The 23,817-nt window shown below is 34.6% G+C and overlaps 2 protein-coding genes across 2 annotated transcripts; both read right to left on the minus strand.

Annotated features, from left to right (window-relative positions):
* Positions 1–5,306: 5,306 nt before the first annotated feature.
* LOC133182998 (uncharacterized) lies at positions 5,307–10,162 on the minus strand. The gene is made up of 2 exons (XM_061317905.1): positions 10,109–10,162; positions 5,307–8,024 (listed from the first exon to the last, which is right to left on the minus strand). Exon 2 carries the CDS (start codon positions 8,017–8,019, stop codon positions 5,806–5,808), a length of 2,214 nt encoding a protein of 737 aa, XP_061173889.1. The 5' UTR covers positions 8,020–8,024; positions 10,109–10,162; the 3' UTR covers positions 5,307–5,805.
* Positions 10,163–17,465: 7,303 nt separating this feature from the next.
* On the minus strand, positions 17,466–18,888 carry LOC133182830 (uncharacterized). The gene is made up of 2 exons (XM_061317674.1): positions 17,925–18,888; positions 17,466–17,527 (listed from the first exon to the last, which is right to left on the minus strand). The coding sequence occupies exons 1-2, from the start codon at positions 18,886–18,888 to the stop codon at positions 17,466–17,468; spliced, it is 1,026 nt and encodes a 341-aa protein (XP_061173658.1).
* Positions 18,889–23,817: the final 4,929 nt, after the last annotated feature.

Raw genomic sequence — 23,817 nt, forward strand, 5'->3', positions numbered from 1 at the left:
CGTACGGCATATCTGGCTACTGGTGAGTACATTCCCCTGTTACCTGAGAGAATGATATTTGTTCTTCTGGGGCCTTGGCAAGATCCTCGAGGTAACTGTTGCTTGGGTAGGTTTTTCACAAGCCTCCATTGGTTTAGGGTTTTAGTTATCATTTCTGTCAAAATTGCTATGCGTTAGGTAGGATGACATAATTACCAAAAGTAAAAACAGTGTCTTCAAGTGTATAGAAAAAAGTCAAAAACTGAATAAACTAAATTTTCTAAATCCGAAGGCCGTAATTCCGTCAAAAAACATTGAAATGGAACGTAATCTATCTTGATCTGTCATTAGAGTAGTGTTCATTCTCATATATTTCATCAAATAAAAATCTTCAGCATGAAAAATAGTCATTTTGCAGATTTTTATATTTAAAAAAGGACAATCTAGTCACTTACTGAAAATTCAGCTCAATATCTGCCAGCGTCTAGAAGAAAAACCAGTGGGACAGACGGACTGCATGACCAACAGAAGAACACAGAGGGACAGAGGAAAATCGAATTTCGTAGACATGGTGCATACTTCTAAAATTGTAGAAATGTCCCTCCAGGTCAACTTTTAATTCAGAACAACTATGTTCAATTACTGTAATGTTCCTGATCATATAAATCTGGAGTTACTAAGGACTAAGTTTCAGAATATGAACATTTCTACAGTTAAAGAAATATGCTCCATGTCTACGAAATTCAAAGCAAGTTCTATATCTTAAAGATTCGAAACCTTGCAGGCGTGTAGCTGCCTATACGCAAGTACGCAAATGTGTACACATCATTTTCAAAAAAAGAAAGAAATTAAGAGAGAGTTTTGTAGAGAAAAAAATGTACAATCCAGCAAATATTAATTTTGTGTTTAAAATTTTGTGTCATATTGTTCCAATTCAAAATTTATATAATAAATAAATTTGAAATCAATCATTGTCAAATCCAAATAAATTATTTATAAAGAGCAAGGTTCACTTTATGCATAAAATGGCCCTGTAGATATACCAATTTATTGACTAATACCCCGTGTACCATTTTCAACATTATTATAAAGTAGAGACTTAGTGTTTTCAGTTTATACAACAGAATTTCCTTTGAAGAGTCCAGGCATTGAAAAACAGGTTATGTGAAACTGCAATGTTATTGAATTTTGCAGAAAACAGGTGTTTTTGAGAACCTTCAGCAAAGGATAAAAATATGAGCACACCCCTCGATCCAAAAATTAAAATATGTTTTATAATCTTGATTAACAGTTCTTTTATAATATATTTGCACATTTTGGATCGGAGGTTGTGCTGTATACGAAATATTGAAAAATGGCATCATATTTTAGCAATTTTTGAAGAAATATTTAGGATATATGAATAATGACGCTATTCATGACGTCATAATATATTGACTAGAAAGAAAATTACATCATTTTCAGTAGATATTCATTCACCAAGTGCTCAAGTATTATTTATTGCCTTGTTGACTGAAACTATACAGTTTTGAATTTTCAGAAATTCACAGGGCCAAAAAAGGCCCTAAGTGGCTCTTGCTCTTTGTAAATTTTCTGTAATAATTGATAATGTTTAAAATATCTTTGAGAAATAAAATTTCAAATCACATCGGAGAATGGATTGTTATTCTACTGTATGATTTAAAATATAGTACTTTTGTTAATAACATTTATGATACTTGTTGCTAAAATTTTTTAGTATATTGTATATACATGTATCGGTAAAATATTCAGCCTCTAATATGTGTACAATATGTCTCCAAGGAAATACATGTATCAACTTATTTAAAACTGAACGGTTTTACCGAGACATTTATTTTGTAAAAAGAAGCATATTTTTTTTCAAGGAAAATAAAACCCAGGAGCTTCCGGGGGCTTCGCCCCTGGGCCCCCGCCAGGGTTTCTCCCTGGACCCACAGGGGCATCATGCATGGTGGCCCCTCAGACCCCGGGCCTCTCTCTGCGTACAATTTATTTCAATTCTGGCTACGCGCCTGCTTTGGATATTGCAACAAAATTTGATAATGGGAATCTGCCGACTTTTATAATGAAATGCATTTTTGTCCAATTGCCTACAATGTTAACAAGAACAATATATTTACATGTAGTTTCTCCTTTCACATGCAGTCTGATTGCATATTCCAGTTGAATCGAAAGAAGTCTCAGATAGATTGATAGTGCATAAAGTTCCTCAGGAAGCTATCAAGTTTGTTTCCTTGGCTTATATTTAATTTGCTGAGTTTCATTTAAAATGATGGGTTGCAAGATTTCCTAGATCAAAATTAGATTCTACAAAATGTTTTCATAATTTACAATGTAAACTAAAGCTGAGTAATGGTAAGTAGATCTATAATAAACGTTATCGTTGATGCAATGTCAGATGTAGCCGACGAAATCCGGATCCGGGACAATAAAACTTAGAAGAACTCACTTTTGATCTCAGTCTCGCTTTTGAAATAGGAATTTTATGGTGGAAACTTGAGACTGAAGTCAAGAGTGAGCTCATCTAAGATTTGTAACCAATGATCCTGAATTAAGAGACATTAGCAAGTTGGGGATATTTCTAGAGAAAGATAAGAAAACATACCACGAATTTTCTTGGATTTGGGCAGTTACATCCCCAAGAAATTAGATGAGGAGGGGTTTTGTATGGTGTCCGGATAGGCGTGTTGTGCGAACTTGTGTTAGCGTGACAGCGTGTTGTGTGTTAGCGCGACGGCGTATTTTTCTGAACGCGCAGTTGAGCTTTTGCAAATGGCCCTATCCGGACACCATACCTTACCAAGGGGTGGTATGTACTAATTTCTGGCGATATATGTTCTTGGATTTTGATTGGCTAAAAATCTGTTTCTAAGATTACTTCCGAAAAATATCGTACTGTTTTTATGGAAAATAAAACGTAAACAAGGAGATGGTGAACAAGGCGTGTAGAATGCCTATATCTATAGATATATAAAAATCATATTCAATTTGTAAATTTAGTAGTTAGAGTAAAGTTCTTATTATTGGAATTCATGAAATTATGATAAAAAAAACTTTTCTGAGGAAAATTTTCTCGGCAAAAATTATTCTGTTATTTAAAAAAATAATGTGGTATTCATGCGTGGAGTTCGAACGCCAGCAATAAAATTCCTGAGTATCATTTTCCTTTGAGACTAACAAGCTAACCAGTACGCTATACAACTCCTGATGAATAGTGGCACTTAAATCATGTTTGTGATGTGACTATTTCTCGGAAAGATGCGAATGTTGTGTCATAAAAGTGTATTTTTAATGTACATGTATATGGGTCTTTGCTCCATGGCAAATAATTTCAATCTTTGGGAGATTTTGCAAATTCAGGCGATTTTACATGAAGTACATTACTTTAATGTTAGATGAAATATCAAAGAAAATTTTGTTATAATTGCAAATTTAGATTTTTCACCTTGATGTTTGTCGCACTATAGGCAGTTCGCTCGCCTTGTTCGCCTATCTTCTTTATTTATTATACTGCAATATTTTTAACACTGGGATTTAATTTTTTAACCCACTTATTTTTAAATTTTGCTCTGTGCTCGAGATTGGTAAATACCTCTCCATAGTGTGAGAAGATTTTTCCAGTCGGCGAGCAGAGTTTCAAATGACTCTGCGGAAATAGAAGAAAATAAAGACAAGCATGCCAGATATGGCTGTGTAGGTAAATTACAGTAGAAACAGTACCGGTGCATTTCCTCTGAAAGTGTAAATGACTGGAAATTCTGAGGAGGGATACTCCAAGTAATTCGGAGTTACATACCTTGTGTTATTATTACTGAGTACACTATCAGTGGGTTAAAAAAATTGTTACAGAAACTAGTGCCTGTGGGGGTGGGAAGTCAAGCTTTTATTTCACAACCAAATTTTTCTTAATACAATACCACATTACCAAGATTTAACCATACCGCAATAAAAAGTGGGGGAAGGGCGGGTTTCCACTAAACATTTTCAACAGTAGAAAGTAATGTTTGGAAAAAAGTCCCCCCCCCCCCCGCCCAATGATACTACAAGCCTGTGGTCGTTCAACCCCATCTTCAGATCTGCAACTAAAGCTAACATACACATTATTCGTATCCATTTATAATTAAGGACATTGACCTGTTTTATTTCTGTTTTCATGAAGGTCGATGACATTAAACTGATACACGGGCCTCTATAGATTGAAGTTTAGTAATCTGCGCGGTTTTATCTATAAGTTTGGAAGTCTTCTTAGTGCAAACAATATATCAATTAAGTTTTATGTATTTTAATATGTATAATATGCTAATTAACTTGATATAATGTGCAAATTAAATAAATCATGTACTGAATAAGAAATTTTAATTTCAACACAAAAATGGATAAATTTTCAAAGTAACGTACATCATTAAATTTCAACTATCTGTTGCAAGTGTCCTTGTTTATTGCCTAGAGTGTTTCAATTGTCAACTCTTAAAATTAATTGCTGGAAGGATTACTTCATCTGAAATATCCAAATATTTCACAAAGTAATCAGACCGGATCTTTTACGAGGGCCTCTAATATACGATAAAATAAAAGCCTGTTCATGGCTGGCTTCGTAATTTTTCCATCCAAAGAAAAATTTATTACAGCAAAATACTATACTCAGAAAAAAAGGGGGGGGGGGGCTACCCGCGCTCTACGGGCCTGCCGGGTGCTAACTTTGGCTTAGTTTAGCGGTTCTGAAGTAGCCAGCAAAAAATTTAATTTGCACCCTTGCGTATAAGTACAGAATACAAGAAAAATATAAACTTTGGTCAGCCTGTTGTTAAACAATATATCTTCCATCTGGTGTTGGTTTTTCCTCAATCTCTGGTCTAAATCCGTATTCAGAAGTATATTATTATTATATATATTATACTAAAAATTCTGGAAAAAAACTTCCTCTCTTTTACAAAGTCATAGTACTCAGTGTCTGCCAAAAAAAAAAAAAGTTCTGCCAAAATTATTGGCACACTTTTGAGCAAGCAAAAGGCCAAATTTTACACCCTCCAAGAAAACCCGATATACGGTATTTTCAGTAGTATAGATAACATACAACAATAACCAGAATTCATCAAAAATGTTGTCTTGCTTATAAATATCAAATACCCACCTGGAGAAAACAAGGTGTCGCAAAACTTTGGTGATCTACAGTATATATAAATTGTCGGTATCAGAGAACTCATTTATGATGGAGGGATTGAAGAAAAGATGCATGATTGGAAAAAAAAACATAATTAAGAGTTCTTGTAATTTTTATCATTTTCTTAAAACAAAAAAAAGACAAATTATAAGAATATTTTCTTTTTTAATATTTTTGTTAAAGTATATTCTTTTTGTTATTATAATACTTCTACAAAACATAGATTTCTATCATGCAATTTAAAATTTTGAAAGTTTTTGCAAAAACCTGTGACGTCACAAAAGGATGGAAATACCCTAACGCCTAGCTGCAAAACACGTCATACTACCAATAGTCCTCTGCGTCTCCGCACACATAAGGCATTCCAAAAAATAGATAAAATTGACACTGATTGGTTGTAACAAATTTAGACATCCAATCAAATACTTCCATACAAGAAACTGAAACGTACAAAAGTCCGTAACGGCCATATAACAATCCATGGACAATCTGTGAGCTACTTTCGATTGTCTGAATTTATCACTACAAATCACCGGGGTTGCAACAGAATGATTTGAAGGTCTTCAGTCATACAATAACCTGTTGTTAATTTTATAATTTGTAGAATGTAAAGAACATCAATTACTCAATCTTTAAGAGAAAGGTTAGTCATTTTTGCTGTTTTTAGATTCAAGTGTAACATAATACGAAAATTCATCTTGTTCCATGACAAAACCACACTCTTCTTCGGAAAGCATACTTCTGATTGTATCTCGCCTCAACTCCACGGAAAGATCATCTTTGTTGAGACGGATCTTCACTTTTTTCAAGTTTTTGCTAGACACAAGAAAATTTTTAAATCCAATGATTGACATTTTTGGACAAGCATACAAAGAGAGAAACTCCAAATTCCCTTCGACAAGACAAGCCAAAGAAGCATTCGTCAAATTCTTGATACCTTCCAAGTCCAACTCCTTCAGCAACGTAAGGTGTCTAGCCAAAACAATGATGCTCGTATCCGATAACTTATGATTGTATGCGAGATTCAGATTTCTTATTTCTGGACAATATTTGCAAATCTTTAAAATATCAGAATCACAAACCCTCCTACAAGCGGACAGATCCAGTTTTTGTATCCAGGAATGGTCGAATGGAACTTGCAATGGATTAATTCGTTTAAAGACTTTTGACAAGTCCGAGTCTTTCATCATGGTTGTCTGCGAATTCTTCTGATTCCCCGAATTTCCATTCTTTTGATTTTTTTGCTTGATCATTTCATTTGTTAACCCATACATTACTTTGATTTCGTTTTGTCCTTGAATGACTCTAGGACAACACTTTGATTCGCTGTATGTTTCTCCGGATCTAAAGACTTCATAACAATCACATTCAGTGTTGCCTGCTGCCACATTTTGATGCAGAGAGGCTATTGGAATTTCCGGAAAACGTTCATTATTACAAAGAACAATCTGCTCAACAAATGGACAACTGTACATCTGAAATTCCTGAAGTCTTGGACAATTCATTACCAGACAACTTAACCCAAATCCTGTGATATGACGACAGTGACAAAGATTGACAAAGCTAAGCCCATTGCAATGCCGAGACAGTTCCATAATTCCATAGTCTGTGATCCCTAAACATCCCTCAAAATCCACCTCCTTCAGTTGAACACAACCGCGTGCAAGAGCAAGAATTCCTTCGTCAGTAACTGCCGATTCATCTGAGTAACATATGCGTAGTTCTTGGAGGTTTCTACAAATGGACAAATATTCCAGTGCTTTGTTGTTTACAAATGTATTTTCCCAATGGTCCAAGCAGAAGCGGAGATCCCTATCATCAAATCCTCGCTCAGCTGCAGCAAACGTGTTGAGAAGAGGACAATTTTTGCCAATGTACTCATACATCTCCTCCGTAATGTTCGTACAATCCAACAGAGTAAGCTTTCTTAACTTCTTACTTGAACATGCAGCAACAAACAAGTTTTTCATTTCATTTGGATCCCTGTCAAAACTATCTAAAGATAATTCTTCAAGCATCGGCAATGACGATGTGAGATCTAATTCGTCTGTTTCGTGTGTATTACAAGCACTTAATTTCAAACCTCGTAAGTTTTGACATGTCTCAAATATTGTCTCAATTGTGCGCCCACTTGTTCTCCGTAAAGAAACATGTAAGCTTTCTAACTCAGCATGTTCACTTATCAAATCCTGCAATTCAACATTCCTGTTTTGTCTATTCCAGACAATATTGGAATCTTCGTACCTTGGAAAGTCATCCGTATTCTGACATTCGACGACTGTTAGTTTTTCCAGCTTCGGTAATGGTCGTATTGGAGGCAAATAAGCACAGAGTTCTGAGTAAAGGCTCCTAGCCCACACAATAGTTGTTACATGAGGATATTTTTCAAGAAGTTTACGGAAACATGTAGGAGATACATTTGTATCAACAGTATAAATTGCTTTCAAATTCGGACAGAAAATGTCTTCTCTCAGAAATAAGAGAGGTCCGTTATATTCTTCATACATATCCATGATATGCGTCGACTGAAATGGCGTTGGCTCACAAAATCTTTTCAAATAAAGTTTTTCAATGTTGGAGGCAAGATAGTCATCAGGTTCCCCTCCATTTATTTCTGAGTACTTCAAAGTATCGATGTTTCTTGCTATCACGCGGACACGTTGTATATATCCTTGTTCGTCGTCGGCCTCTTTTACCCATTTCAGAAGTCCGCGTGTATTCCAAAAACATTTTCGGTCTCCTAAATCCCGCCAGTGAGTACAAACAGCTTTAACGTTCTTTACAATGTCATAAAATGACAGAAAGGAAAATATTATCACAAGAAGTTCATCGGGTAAGTCAGATATCCCAACAGGCATATTAACTGAAATGAGAACGTTGATAATTTTTAAAGGTTAATTTGTATCTTTTCATGATTATTGATAACCTTTGAGTTATCAATAATCGCAGAGAATGTGGTAAGTATTCAAAACTCAATTTACACAAGATTTGTTTGTAAAACACCGATACCCCCATTTGGCAGTTCATGGCAAAAATTAAAGTTCCCAAATGCAGGTCAAACTCCAAGGTCAAAGTCAAGATATTAAAAATAATGGTACCCCTAGAAAGGTACTGTCACAAGCAAAACACGTGAAATAAGAAAGCCCTAGCACCAACCGTTCAAAAATTATGGCCAAGGTTAAAGTTTTTCAAGAGTAGGTCAAACTTCTATGTGAAGATCAAATGGGTCAAAATTAATTGTGCCCAAGGGAAGGTCTTGTCACAAAGATTACAAGCGTGAAATTTTAAAGCCTTAGCACCGACTTTTCAAAAGGTATGACCAAGGTTAGAGTTTTTCTAAAATTTGTCAAACTCCAAAGTCAAGGTGAAAGTTCAAAATTGTTGGTGCCCATTGGTACCCAAGGGAAGGCTTGTCACAAGGAATATACATGTGATATAAGAAAACCCTAGCATTTACCATTCAAAAGTTATGACCAAGGTTGAAGTTTTTCAAAAGTAGGGCCAAACTGCAAGATCAAGACGAAAGAGTCAAAATTGTTCGAATCAGAGAGATGGCATTGTCAAAAGGGACACACCTGTGAAATATTAAAGCCCTAGTACCGACTGATTAAAAGTCATGGCAAAGATTAAAGTTTTTTTTTAAGTAGGTCAAACTCACACGTTAAGGTCAAAATGTCATCAAAATATTTGCCCCCCCCCCCCCCCCTTCAAAAAAAAAAAGATCTTGTCACAAGAAATACATCTGTGAAATATAACAACACTAGCATTATCTATTCAAAAGTTATGTCCAAGGTTAAAGTTTTTTTTAAAAGTAGGTCAAGCTTCAAGGTCAAGGTCCAAATTTCAAATAAAAAATATTTGTGCCCGAAAAAGGTCTTGCCACAAGGAATACACTAGTAGAATATGAAAGCCCTTCTTCAAAAGTTATATCCAAGGTTAAAGTTTAGTAAATTTTTTAAAACGTGGACCAAACAAGCACTGCAAGGTCAAGGTCAAGAGGTCAAATATACTGGTACTTAATGAAAGGTCTTGTCTCAATGAATATACCAGTGAAATATGAAAGCCATAGCTCCAACTATAAAAAGTTATGGGCAAGATTAAAGTTTTGTGGACAAACAATAAACAAACAGACAGACGGACAGACAGGGCAAAAAGTTTATGCCCCCTTATTATCGATTACAGGGGCAAAAACATAAATATTAGCACTTTGGTTACAAAGCCCCTTCGGACAAAAAACCTTTATAGCCTTTTTGTATTAATTAGCAAACTTTTGGAAAATTTAATGACCGTACATTTTCCATGTCTCTAAATTTTTTTTAATCAGCCATTCAAATTTTATGACCTAATGCGAACGTCCGACGTCATGTTTGCATTATATGTCTCTTTGCTAATTAAGAAAGTAAGTTCTTTAATAAGTTAACATCCAGACTATGGCACGTATTGTACAACTTCGTTTTTATTGATATGAAGATTTGAAAAAAATCAAAATACCTTAAGGATTTCGGACCAAATCAAAATTCTGATTTTAATCTGGTTTGATTTTAAATTGTTCATCAATTCTGGCTCTTCTGAAACCAATATTATTTCATTCAAATGTGTGTTAATTTAAAAGGAACTACATGTATATCATGCTTATCTAAATTTCAACATTCAGTTTTGTGTACAAAAAAATGTTCTTTCGATATAAATTACGTTAAAAAATTTGACTGTCAACGGGCATTTTAATCAAACTTCGTATGACAAATCGATTGCACCAAACGCACCCTTTCAAAACTGCCATCCTACATAAAAATCGATCAGTGTCCGTATTTGCTTTCCGTATTTCTTTGGTCGATATTTGCTTGAACGGGAGAAATCATACCCGGAAACGTACAAATAGTACATTTTCACTACATTAAATTAGAGGTATTTAAATAATACGCTGTAAGGATCATACAAATTACTTACCAGTGCGATAAGTATATGTAAACGACCAGCAAATCTGCTTTTCTGAACAGTCGCAAAAAAATACACAAAACAAGAAGCTTTCGAGGTCAAGAAAGGTGAATAAAATATATATGGTGAACTGGTACAGCTAAAATTAAATGTTTAAATGAGTGACTGTATTCGATCACCTCCATTCCGTTTACAAGAGAAAAATGTTTATCAATTCTTACACGTTCATATGATTAACCAATGTCCAAAAATGATACATATAATATTACATGTATTTTTAAACTCTGTATAGCAAGGAAATTGTTTTTAGCTGTACATAGGAATCGTATACTGCCATTTTTGTTGCGGTTAGGGAAGCACTTCAGATATATCTAATGAGATTTTTTTTTTTAATTTTGAGGGAATTGTATCATACAAATTTGTCCAAATAGAAGATATCTAGTTCATTTTCAACATACATTTGTGGGTTATCAGTTGTTTTTTTTTAAATTTTCCCTAGGAAAATTCAGTTAAAAACTATGAGTTGCAATCACTGTGCTTACACCAAATAATGTATTAATTTGCTTTATCATGGTTTAATATAATGTTATGAATACTTTAATCTATTTTCAATTGTGTCACTTCCCTCAGTTTCAAATTATTTTAACTTACATCAAAGGACAGCTCATTCTGACTGCATAAAACTGCCACGAAATTAAAGCTCTTTAGTGAGTAAAGTTAAGACCTTTCTTAAACAGATAACGAAATAGTAAACGGTAATATTTAGTTTTCAGGTTTCAATCGATTTACAATCCAAAAAATTATTTTCAAGAATTTGAAATACGACTCAAAACACTCAGAAATACTATAAAATAATGGCCAGATAAGTATCATATTTTCAGAAAATTGTAAGTTACAATAAATGAAATTATTATTTTTTTCCCCACTTATTGCACATTGTGATTGTACATACTAATAATAATGTCTTTAACATATTTCATGTTCCACTGTGCTAATAAAATGTATTAAAAACAATCTAGCCATCTCAAGAACCACTGGGCCAATTTCAACCAAACTTGCCACAAAGCATCCTTGGGTGAAAAGCATCTTAATTTGTTCACAGTAGGTGCCAAGCCCTTTTTCAAGGGGAGATAATTAAGAAATTCATGAAAATTTGGTGGCATATTTCAAAAATCTTCTCAAGAACTATTGGGCAAAAAAGATAAAATTTACGTGAAAACTTCATTACATACTCTAGATAGATTCAATTTTTTTTTATATCATAACCCCTGTGTGTAGGGCGGGGCCACAAGATGGGGTCGAAGAAATATATAGGAAATGTCTTTAAAAATCTTCTTATCGAGAACGGAAAGTCATGATTAGTCATGTTTTTAGAGAAGTATTCTCAGGTAGTGTAGATTCAATGTTTTTCCAATCATGACCTCTGGGGGTAGGACAGGGCCACAACAGCGGGCCAAAGTTTACCATAATAATATATAGGATATATCTTTAAAAATCTTCTTCTCAAGAACAGCTAAGTCATTATTAGTCGTATTTAAACTATTTATAGAGAAGTTTCCTCAGGTAGTTTAGTTCATATCATGACCCCAGGGAGTAGGGCGGGGCCATAACAGTGGGTCAAAGTTTAACATATGAATATATAAGGTTATACCTTATAAAATCTTCTTAAGAACATCAAAACCAATTAAGGCCTATTTATACAGAAGCAACCTTTGGTATTGTAGAATCCAGTTTGTTCAAATCATGACCCCAGGGGTTAGGGGGCACAACAGAGGGTCAATGTTTTACATAAAAAATAAATAGGAATTATCTTGGGGAAAAAATCTGTTCAAAAACAGCAAAGCCATGATTAGTAATATTATTAGTCCCCTACCGGTGAAACCGGAGGGGACTATAGGTTTCCTCTGCGTCTGTCCGTCCGTCTGTCTGTCTTTCTGTTCGTCTAGCTGTTCCTATGTCAGTCTGTCCCACTTGTTTTCCGCACTTTTTTCCTAAACGCTTGTAGATTAGAGCTGATTTTTGGTATGTGAGTGTATCTTGATGAGATACAGATCAAGTGTGCATTTCGTTCCGCTTCAATGATTTTTTGACGGAATTATGGCATTTTCAATTTTTAACGGGAACAAGATTACACTTGCCGGATTTGACTAGTATTGCTATAGTAGCATCCTCAGGTAGTGTACATTCAAATTTGTTCAATTTTAGGGTGTGGCCAAAATGAGCAATCAGAGTTTCACATAGGAATACATAGAAAAAAAAATCTTTGAAAATCTTCTAATTAAGAACAGCAAAGCCATGATTATTAACATTGATAAGCATCGAGGTAGCGTAAATTCAAGTTTGTCTTAAATTTATTAATAACGAACTGATTTCTGTTTTTTTCTCTAGCCAATGTGCTCAGGTGAGCGATATGGCCCCTGGAGCTCTTTTTTTTTTTGGGGGGGGGGTTACCTTTTTGATTTTACAGCTGGATGCTCAAGGCTGTATTACACTGTCACCATTGTTACACTGCTAGAGTATTACGTTATTAAAAAAAGAAGAGAACAGTGTTTCTTAAAAGGAAAATTATTTTAATTCTTTGATTATTTGGATTCTTACACCAATCTCCCCTGTTAAAAATGCACGTATATCACGTATGAATATGTTATAAAGCTTTGAACAAAAGTGGTACTTTACGATAAAAGCTATGGACTTCCCCTACTAAATCAAATGATAAAAACAGGGGGAGAACCCCCTATAAAACATAGAATCACCATATGTCACGATTACATTGATTATTAATTATCTAATCAGTAAACACACTATATTGCACACTTTTTTATGGCCTTTCAATTGTGAATAGCCTAAGCAGAACTCAAGCTGACACGGCTCTATATTATCAGCATGCTCGATCATTTATGCAGAATGTAAATAAAATCGAAGCAGGCTTTTTTCTTCAAAATACTGAACCAGGTTGTACAGGATTGTCTATTTCAAAAAGGGGGCATGGAGATAGATTTAAACTTTATAAGGTAGAAGGCCATGACTTACTTATGGCAAGTGCATTTTAGACCGATATTCATGTATTATAAAAACAAAACCTTTTTAGAATCTATTCTAATCTGGAAATTATAACAAGAGGTCCATGGGCTACAACGCTCACCTGAGTATCTATGGTCCTTCTGTTCTGTATCAGCAGATTCTTTTTCCTATAAATTCTTTTGTAAAACATTGATTACTTTTTATGGCCCCACCCTGCCCCAGCTACAGGGAGATTTTTTTCCTATGTATTCCTACGTAAAACTTTGATTGCCCATTGTGGCTGTACATACCATTACTCCCGGGGGTCATAATTTGAACAAATCAACACTACCTTCAGATGCTTCCGTCCAAATATGACTGATCATGGCTTTGCTGTTCTTGGGGAAAGGATTTTAAAACACTTATCCTATATATTGCAATGTTAATCTCTGATACCCCATTTCTGCCCCACTCTATACCAAAAGCTGCTAATTTTAACAAATTTCAATCTACACCTTTTGAGGATGAATCCATTCAAATATAACTGATCATGGCCTTCCTGTTCTTCAGAAGAAGATTTTTAAAGATATCTCCTATGTATAAATTTGATACCCTGTTGTGACCCTACCCCCCCCCCCCCTCTCTCTCTCTCTCGGGTCATGATTTGAACAATCATGAGACTTCACTACCTGAGAATGCTTCAGTATTAATATTGCTTTGCAGTTCGTGAAAAGAAGATTTTAAAAATATTTCCTAAATATTCCTATGTTAAATTTTGACCCCCTGTCCTACCACTAAGAGTCATGATTTGTACAAACTCGAATCTTCACATCCTGAGGATACTTCTGTTTAAATATAACTAATAATGGCTTTGCTGTTCTCGAAAAGCAGATTTTAAAAGATATTTCCTATATATTCCAGTTGCGGCCCCGCCCTACTCCCAAGGGCCATGATATGAACATATTTGAATCTACAGTATGCAATGATGTTCTCACATAAGATTTTTAAAAGATGCTACCAAATTTCACGAATACTTAATCATCTCCCATTGAAAGAGGGCGTGGCACTTGCCGCGAACAAACTTGAATTCCCTTTTCCCAACAATGCTATGTAGCAAGTTTGGTTGAAAATGGCCAAGTAATTTTGGAGAAGTCAAAAATTTACAGACGACAGACAGACGTTGGACACTCTTCGATTAGAAAAGTTCACTTGAGCCTTCAGCTCAGGTAAGCTCAAACTACAAATAAAGGGCGTGCTTGCTTGTCATAAATCAAAATCATTTTTTATTATCTTCACCTTTTTCAAATTAAAGCTATAATCTAGAAAAGTCAGAAAAGAAATGTAATAAAGTACAACTTTAAAATATTTGCCCTCTCGCGACTGAGGATGAAACAAGAACCAGAAGTCTCTGATGAGACTGTAGCTCACTGGTTTCTATTCACAACAAAGGAAGAGAAAAGTAGCACTTGCACTTGAAACTATGCAATAGCAATAAATAGAATAATGATCCTTGGTTAAGTCTCTTTGTGGAGGAGTAGCCTTTTGAAAAAAAAAAAATCACCAAAATTTCTTTTTTTTTTTAAGGAACCATGGCAACACCGTGCATTAAAATCAGTAAATGATATAAAATTATACATCTCAGTATAGTCTACTTGTGCAAAATAATACTGAAATCAGATCAAACTGTTGAAAGAGTAGATTTTAGAAGTATTTACCAAAAAATTTCCATTTTATTACCATGGTAACACCATTATTTCAAATCAAAAAACGATACACAGAATTATCTGAGTTTGAAATTGTATGTCCAAGATATATTTAAATCAGACCAAAACTGAAGGAGGAGTCGCATTTTGAAAGTCTTAAAAAATATTTTTTTTATTTTTAGTTACATGTACTATGACAACAACGCTCCAAAAAAGATAAAAAGAATCATGTTTCTCAGTGCAATCTACTTGTGTGCCTGGTTATACCGAAATCAGACTTAAACTGTAGGAGAAGTAGCATTTTGAAAGTATTTCACAGAGATTTCTATTTTAAAAACCATGGCAAAAAAAGGAAAGACCGATGTATAGAATGATGCACATGTTTCTAAGTGTTGTCTAATTGTGTGCCAAATTATATTGAAATTACACCAAAACTGTAGAAGGAGTAGCGTTTTAAAGGAATTTTTGGGAATTTTCTATTTTTAGTAACCATGACAACACCAAAATCAAAATCAAAAACCAATGCACTGTATTTTGTATCTTAGTGTATTCAACTTGTGTGCTTAGTTACCTTGAAATCAGACTAAAACTGTAGGAGAAGTAGCGTTTAAAAGAGTTTCACAGAAATTTCATTTTTAGTAATCATGACAAAACCGTTCATCAAAATCAAATCGATGCATAAATTATGTTTCTAAGTATAGTCTACTTTTGTGCCAACTTTTATTGAAATCAGAACAAAACTGTAGGAGGAGTAGCATTTTGAAAGTATTTCCCAGAATTTTCTATTTTTAGTAACCAAGACAACACTGTTCATAAAAATCAAAAACCGATATACTGAATTATGTAACTTCACAAGTGTAGTCTACCTGTGTGCCAAGTTATATTAAAATCATACCAAATCTGTAGGAGGAGTAGCATTTTGAAAAATTGTTTACAGACAGACGGACAGACAGACAGCTAGGCAGACAGACAAACGTAATTCCTCATCCTGCTGTTTGGCTCTCGAGTGAAATCAATTCCAATTTTAAACATGGCTCCTATTCAGTTGGCACCGAATTTTTAGTGGCTGGCTGATCTGCATAAGGTTTTGACCTCTTTACCTTTGACCCCTTCTTCCACGTGTTTCTTAGAATTCCTCTTACTCTTGGCTTTTAGAGACATTTCGGCTCGTTTAAATAACTTTAAGCAATAACATAAATCAATCTATTAAGAAAAGTAGATGGAATTTAGATCCTTTTTAAAAAGACAAGAGAAAAATAGTAGATTGCAATGAAATACAAGATGCAGTTCTCGATCACGCTTAAAATCAAACCCATGTCGAAGAGGAAACATGGCTATTAATTTCATAATTTTGTAAAATAAAGCAAGAGATGTGAACCATTAACAATATTATCTAATATATATTTATGACAAATGCATAGAAATAAAGGATAGTTTTAAAATAAGCCTCTTTACAGCATTTCCCTGTATCCAGCAAAGTGCTGAACGAAAACTGACCCAAGGCTTCCCAATTTTGAAATGACAAAGAAGGTCAAAGGCCGACCTCCGACCTATTATTTTCGTCATAAAACAAGAATTCCGAGAGTACTACATTAGCAATACTTGAACTCTGTTATCTGGTTCACATTAAAAATTGAAAATACTGTAATTCGTCAAAAATCATTGAAGCGGAACATAATTGCAAACTTGATTTAAAACTTATTAAGATAGACCCACATATCAAAAATCAGCTCAATATTTGTAAGAGTTTAGAAAAAAGTGCAAAAAACCACAAAGATTAAAAAAGACCATAATTCCGTAAAAATAATAATTGAAGCGCAACGAATTTAAATTTGATCTGTAATTCATTGTGATACACTTACCAAAAATCAACACAATAGCCTATATGCAAGCAGTGAGAAGAAAAGTGCGGACAGACAGACGGACGGACAGACGAGGAGGAAACCTATAGTTCACCTTCAATTTCACCGGTAGGGGACTAATGAATTCATCGATTTACATTATGAATATAACTAACGTTCATACAAACTGGGTCATTATTTTCATACCGAATTGTCCAAGGATTTTCCCGTTTTCCCGATTATAACAAGGAGCACACGGCGTGTGTTACCGGTCGACAGGGGATGCATGCTCGCTCCTCAATGGCACTGATCCCAACCTGATTTTTTTTAAAGAGGTTTGTGTTTGCTCTGCTAGAAATCTGTATTTCTGAGATTTATGAGCTTGATAACTGCTCGTTATCTGAGTATTATAAGCAATAGTTATCTTAAATCTTGACTGGTTATGAAACCAATAACAACTTTAGTGTCTCCCAAGACAGCAACTATTTCCCGAGGCTCAGCCGAGGGGAGACAATAAACTTGCTATTGTCCGAATGGTCGACTATTAAGTTTATGTGTATATACTGTGAAGACATTTCTGTCACGAACCTGGGACTATATTTGATTTCTATATGAGTTTAATGTATAAAATCTCATGTTTTTCTTGGTGAGGAAGCTAAAACTATTTGATCATTATAACTCTGTGTACTAGTATCTCGTAAAAAAAAACATTCATCAGACTGTTATCCTTTGTCTATATTCCGCAAGCTTGAAAGTTTGACATGGAAGACATCAACCCACTTCATAAACCAATAAGCAAAAAAAGTTTTATTAGCGATATAACATTCAACTGTCCATTGGACAATTTGTGGAATGCTTCTGATTGTCTGCTAGTATTTGAATTACGTCTACAATTTACCATTGTTACTCTAATAATTCAATCAGAAATAATAATAATTCAATTCTATAATAAGGAGAATGTTTACAATTCATTCACTGCTTAAAAGAAGGGCTAGTCATATTTGCTACATTTAGATGCAATGGTAACATAATACGAAAATTCATCACGTTTCATGAAAAATCCACATTCTTCCTCGGAAAGCATATTTCTAATTGTATCTTGCGTCAACTTTGCCGAAATATCCTTTTTGTTGAAATTGAGCTTAATTTTCTTTAAGTTCTTGCTAGACAGAAGAAAATTTTTAAAACCAATGACTGACACATTTGAATAAGGAGAAAAAGAGAAAAACTCCAAGCTCCGTTCGAGAAGACAATTCAAAGAAGTATTTGTCAAGTTTTCAATACCTTCCAAGTCCAAAACCTTCAGCAGTGTTAGATGTCTGGCCGTAGCCATAATGCTTGTATCTGATAACTTGAAGTTGTGCGCAAGACTGAAATTTCTTATTTCTGGAAAATATTTGCAGATCCTCAAAACATCTGAATCGCAAATTCTCCTACAATTTGAAAGATCCAGTTTTTGTATCCGAGAGCAGTCGAATGGAACTTGTATTGGATGAATTGGTGAAAGGGCTTTTGATAAATTCATGTCCTCCATGTTGGTTAATTGAAATTCAGTTTTAGTCTCTTTATATTGATTCCTTTGACTGCTTTGCTTGATCATTTCATCTGTTAACCCATAAAAAAATTTGATTTCGTTTTGGCCTTGAATGACTCTAGGACAGCACCTTGATTCGCTGTATGATTCCCATGATTCCCATGAGTTGTAGATTTCAATACAATCGCACTTAGTATCAACTACTGCCCTATTTTCATACAGAGAGGCGATAGAAACTTCTGCAAAATGTTCATCATTATATAGAACAACCTGTTTAACAAAAGGACAACTGTACATCTGAACCTCCTGAAGTCTTGGACAATTAATTACCAGAGCACTAAACCCAAATCCTGTGATATGATGACAGTGGCAAAGATTGATAAAGCTGAGACCATGGCAATGCCGAGAAAGCTCCATAATTCCATAGTCTGTGATCCCTAAACATCCCTCAAAATCGACCTTCTTCAGTTGAATACATCCGCGTGCAAGAGCAAGAATTCCTTCGTCATTAACTGCCGATTCATCTGAGTAACATATGCGTAGTTCTTGGAGGTTTCTACAAATAGACAAATATTCCAGAGCTTTGTTGTTTATGAAAGTATTTTTCCAATGAGCCAGGAAGAAGCTTAGGTCCATTTCCGTATCATCAAATTTTCGCTCAGCTAAAGCAAATTGTTCTAGAAGAGGGCATTGTCTGCTAATGTAATCGTACATCTCCTCCGTGACGTTCGTACAATAAAAGAGGGAAATCTTTTTTAATTTCGGACTTTTACAAGCAGCAACAAATAAGTTTTTCATTTCATTTGGCTTTCTGTCAAAACAATGTAAAAATAATTCTTCAAGCATTGGCAATGTCGATGTGAGTTGTTCTAGTTCATCGGTTTTACAAGTACTTAATTTTAAAACCCGTAGATTCTGACATGTCTCAAATATTGTCTTAATTGTGCGGCCACTTGTACTCCGAAACGAAACATTCAAGCTTTCTAACTCTGGGTGTGTCTTTACTAAATCCTGCAAATCTTCATTTCTGTTTTGTCTATTATAAAATATGTCTGAATCTCCATAACTCGTAAAGTCATCTGTATCGTGCCATTCGAAAACAGTTAGGCTTTCAAGTTTGGGCAATTGTCGAATTGAAGGTAAATAAGCACATAGTTCTGAGAAAAGACTCCTAGCCCACACAATAGTTGTAACTTGTGGATATTTTTCAAGCAGTTTACGGAAACATGTAGGAGATATGTTGCTATCAACTGACGAAATTACTTTCAAATTCGGACAGAGAATGTCTTTTCTCAGAAATAATAGTGGCCCGTTATATTCATAGTACGTAAAATACTTGTGAAATGGTGTTGGTTTGCAAAATCTTTTCAAATAAAGCTTTTCAATGTTTGAGGCAAGATAGTCATCGGGCTCTTCTTCGTTTATTTTTGAGTACTTCAATGTATCAATGTGCCTTGCTATTACACGGACTCTTTGTATGTATCTTTCTTCGTCGTCAGCCTCTTTTATCCATTTCAAAAGTCCGTGTGTATTCCACAAAGACCTACGGTCTCCTAAATATCGCCAGTGAGTGCAAACAGCTTTAACGTTCTTTACAATGTAATAAAATGACAGAAAGGAAAATATTATCACAAGAAGTTCATCGGGTAGGTCAGATATCCCAGCAGGCATTCTAACTGAAATGAAAACATTGATATTTTTTTGAAAGTGAAGGAACATTCAGAAATAACTTACAAAGCTTCACGGATCAAAAACCCTCATGCCCCTTGTGTTAGAAATCTGCAAACTGTTCATAAATTTTCTATGTAACTAAAGGCATTTGTTAAGGTTTTGTCAAAGGTCAAGATGTCTAAAAATTTATTTTTACAATAGCTCCAAAACTATGTGGTTTATAAAGTTAAAACTTTTACAGTTTATAAATATATCATTGATTAACAGATAAAAAGTATCACTTGAAAACAAATACTTAAAAAAATATTTTTAGAGAAAAAAAAATGCAAAAAATTTGCACATTTTTAAAAAAAATGCACCTGCTTAATTCTGTACTTTTAGTGAAAACCATCATTGCAGAAATAATATATGTTTATCAACTGATATTTATAAACTGTAAAAGTTTTAACTTTATAAACCACATAGTTTTGGAGCTATTGTAAAAATAAATTTTTGGACATGTTGACCTTTGACAAAACCTTAAGGAGTCACACAAAACTTTATGATATTTTGCTGTTCCGCACAAATGTCTTACAGCACATCCCCCTTTCTTTTGCTAGCTAAGAAAAAGCAAGTTATAAACGAAGAATGAAGTGTTGTACAATTTTTTTAGGGGATTTTTTTTCATCAATTTTTAGGTACACGTCGCCCAAGTGTTCATCAATTCTGGCTCATCGGGAACTAGTATTATTTCGTTCTATTGATCGTTTCTAGGTCACCTGAGTCACTCAGGTGACCTATTGCTATCTGTTTTCGTCCGTCGTCGTCCGTCGTCAATCGGTTGTGAACTTTTGAACATTTTTAGCTTCTTCTCTGAAACCACTGAACCAATTACAACCAATTTTGGCACGTATGGCTTAAGGGGGTAAAAATTGTGAACTTCATGGCCCCTGCCCCCTTGGGCTAAGGGATGTGATTAAAAGCATAAAAATTAATGCAAACTTCAAAAATCTTCTTCTTTACTCTTGGACATCAAGCAGTCAAACTGTTGGCTTGATTGTAATGAGCATTAAGCCCTCTACCAAAATTGTGAAATTCATGGCCCAGGGTCAGGGGTTCTGGCACAAGGGCGGGGTTTTGTGAATATTCTGTGAAAATGTATAATTTCTGGGGAAAAATCTTCTCCTCTGCTCCTGGGTATTAAGCAAACACACTAATGCATAGTTTTGATGAGGAAAAGTACTTCTAAAATTTTTAATTATGTGGCTCTTGGGTCAGGGTTTCTGGTGTTAGGGCGGGGCTCTAATGATTATGTAGTAAAAATGCATTACTTTTTTGAAAATCTTCGGTATTAAGCCGATGAACTAAGTACATAGTTATGATGAGGAAGTGTGCCCCATCCAGAATTGTGAATTTCTTGGCCCCTGGGTCAGGGGTAAAACTGGCAACTAGCCACGTTGTATAGCCAAGTCTCTGTGTACTGAATTGTTGCACTAGACAAGTGACAAAAACATATATGTGTATAATGAATACCTTACACAATAGGCAAGTGTCCATTGTATTTATATTTTCATTTTCATCCCTGTAAGATTTGGGAAAACCCAAGGAGATCACTCGGATCTAGCACATTACAATAAGCAAGGGCATTTTTACCAGACCAACACTGCTTCGTCTATCAGTTAATTTTGTTTTATACTTCTATGGATCCTTTACAGCGTTGTATTCTACTCAGGTGATCGTTAATGCCCTTGAGCCTCTTGTATAACAAGGACTTTATATCATGTTCATTTAAATTTTATCAACGATTAATTTTGTAAAAAAAAAAAAAAAAAATATTCAAAAACGATTAGTGTCCGTTATGCCTTCCGTATTTGATTTTAGAGCGGGAGAAAACACACGAGACACTCGGAAATGTTAAAACATTGATTTTTAACTTGTATTTGTAATAAATAGGTATTAAAACACATTAGATGGATCATTCAAATCACATAGTGCACTTACCAATTCCAGAAGTATGTGTAATCGACCAGCAAATCTGCTCTTCAGAACAGTCGTAAATCCTCCACACAACACGAAGGTCAAGAGTTCAAGAGAGGTGAACAATATATAATAAAACAAATATGGTGAAGTGGTAGAGCTAAAAATAATTAACTTGTACATCATCTCGATTCCGTTTATCTGAAAAATGCATTTATTAATTATTGCATGTCAAGATTCCTAAGCATCCATCAGTATCCAAGTGATGATATTTGATTTTATTTTAAAAGCTTTATTTGGCATATCTAAACTAAAAAATAAAATTATACGAAATTGATATAGATATACTTGACATAAGTTATGTTCTTTTAAATTGAAATTTTCACCGAATTTAAACTTGGATAACTTCAGGTTTCTATACATGTAGATAAATTTACTTTACCATAGCTGTAATTTTTGTAGAGTCGGTAAATAAATCGATTATTGTATTAATTTTTTATATCTTTGAAACGCGATTGATTTAAACCGTGTAATCTACAGAAAAGTCCTATATAAAATAAGGAAATAGATAGAAACATCTTTGTTTTTAATTTGGGTTATCTGAAATTATCAAAAATATCTTTAACTCTGTTAGTCAATAAATCTGTTTTCAGTTGAACAGACCTTTTACCTAAGATGCATAAATTGGCCAAGTTTGATGATTCTAAGTTCAACAGTTTTCTAGTTATGAGCCAGACAGGATTTTTCCATATTTGGCCATAGCATCTTAATTAAAGGTCAGAGCGACTTACACTTTAAATGTGCGACACACCTTCTACCCAAGAAGTTTCAGCTGACAAAGTTTAATAATCCTAGGCCTAATAGTATTAAAGTTATGAGCCGGACACAAAAAAAGCTAACAGACGGACGGATGGACAGAAGGATGGACGGACGGACAGGCATGATCGCCATAACATGATACGTCCCATCTAAAGACGGGCGTATAAAAACCTAGAGATCTTGAACTTACCCAGTCTGCTGGTGCAAAGTTGACTGCTTCAGCAAAGTTGTACCCCTGGTTAAAGCCAGCATGGTAGGCTCGGGGGAAGGTCAACTGATGGTTTTTTTTTTTTTTTTTTTTTTTTTTTTTTTTTGTTTAAAATAAATATCAGCTCTTTTGTTCCCCTTCATGTTCTAAATCCTACCGGCTCTTTCCTTCTTTTATCAAGTCAATGATATTTCTGCAAAACATTTTGCTAATCACTATGACAGATTCTCTCCGCGCCAGTCGCTACAGTCTTCAAGGCCATCCTCCTTGAACATTAAATTTTTTACAATGAGGACCTGTTTCCATGACTTTGGCAAGATTTCTGGCAACCACATTTTGTTGTACATTTTTTCACTAGTCTAGCTGTGTTTGCTTCTGCTTTCAGCAGTTTATGTCTTATTTGATCTACCCCTGTTCCCCTCCCACTGCCTTGTTTTTCTCAGTGCTTCTTTTACCTTTCCATTTGGTCTTCTTCCTGTGCTGATGTGTTATGTTCTTTTTTTATCTCCTATTTAATTTTCCGCAATTGGGTCAACGCCGGTTCAATATTTAACACAATGTTCCATCATTCTTCCCATTCTATCCCTTTTCCTCTGCTTTCAGTGTTCCGCGCTTTTTCTTACACTCCAACAGCTTGCATCCTTTTTCCCCTATTGAGCATCTCTGTGATGGCATATAGCTCCTTACTACGTCCATTTTAGGCATCCTTTTCTGCATCTGCAGCTTTCTCTCTGTCCAGTTTTTCTTTCCCTTTCTAGGTCTCTTTTTCATTTTTCTGTCTTTCTTTTTATATTCCCTTCTTAGATTCTCTTTCAATCTGTCTAATTATGCACTCTCTAGCTTTTCTTTTATTTACTTCAGCTTGCAACCAAATGAAAAATATAAACACACTTCATAAACTAATAAGCAAAAACAGTTTTATAATACATTTATTAGGGATATTTGTATTCGTCGTTTCGTTTTTCTTTTTCAATTTACCTTTTTTTAAA

Source organism: Saccostrea echinata, unplaced genomic scaffold, assembly GCF_033153115.1.
Source record: "Saccostrea echinata isolate AGI-Se365-2 ecotype Australia unplaced genomic scaffold, CSIRO_AGI_Sech_v1 ptg000009l, whole genome shotgun sequence".
NCBI lineage: Eukaryota > Metazoa > Mollusca > Bivalvia > Ostreida > Ostreidae > Saccostrea > Saccostrea echinata.

Excerpts from the sequence above, each read along its gene's own strand:
- LOC133182830 (XM_061317674.1), bottom strand. The coding sequence starts at position 18,888 with ATGTACGATTACATTAGCAGACAATGCCCTCTTCTAGAACAATTTGCT. Across the intron at positions 17,528-17,924 it reads GAAGGTTTTGGACTTGGAAG|ACGTAATTCAAATACTAGCA; the intron begins GTATTGAAAACT and ends GGTAAATTGTAG.
- LOC133182998 (XM_061317905.1), bottom strand. The coding sequence starts at position 8,019 with ATGCCTGTTGGGATATCTGACTTACCCGATGAACTTCTTGTGATAATA.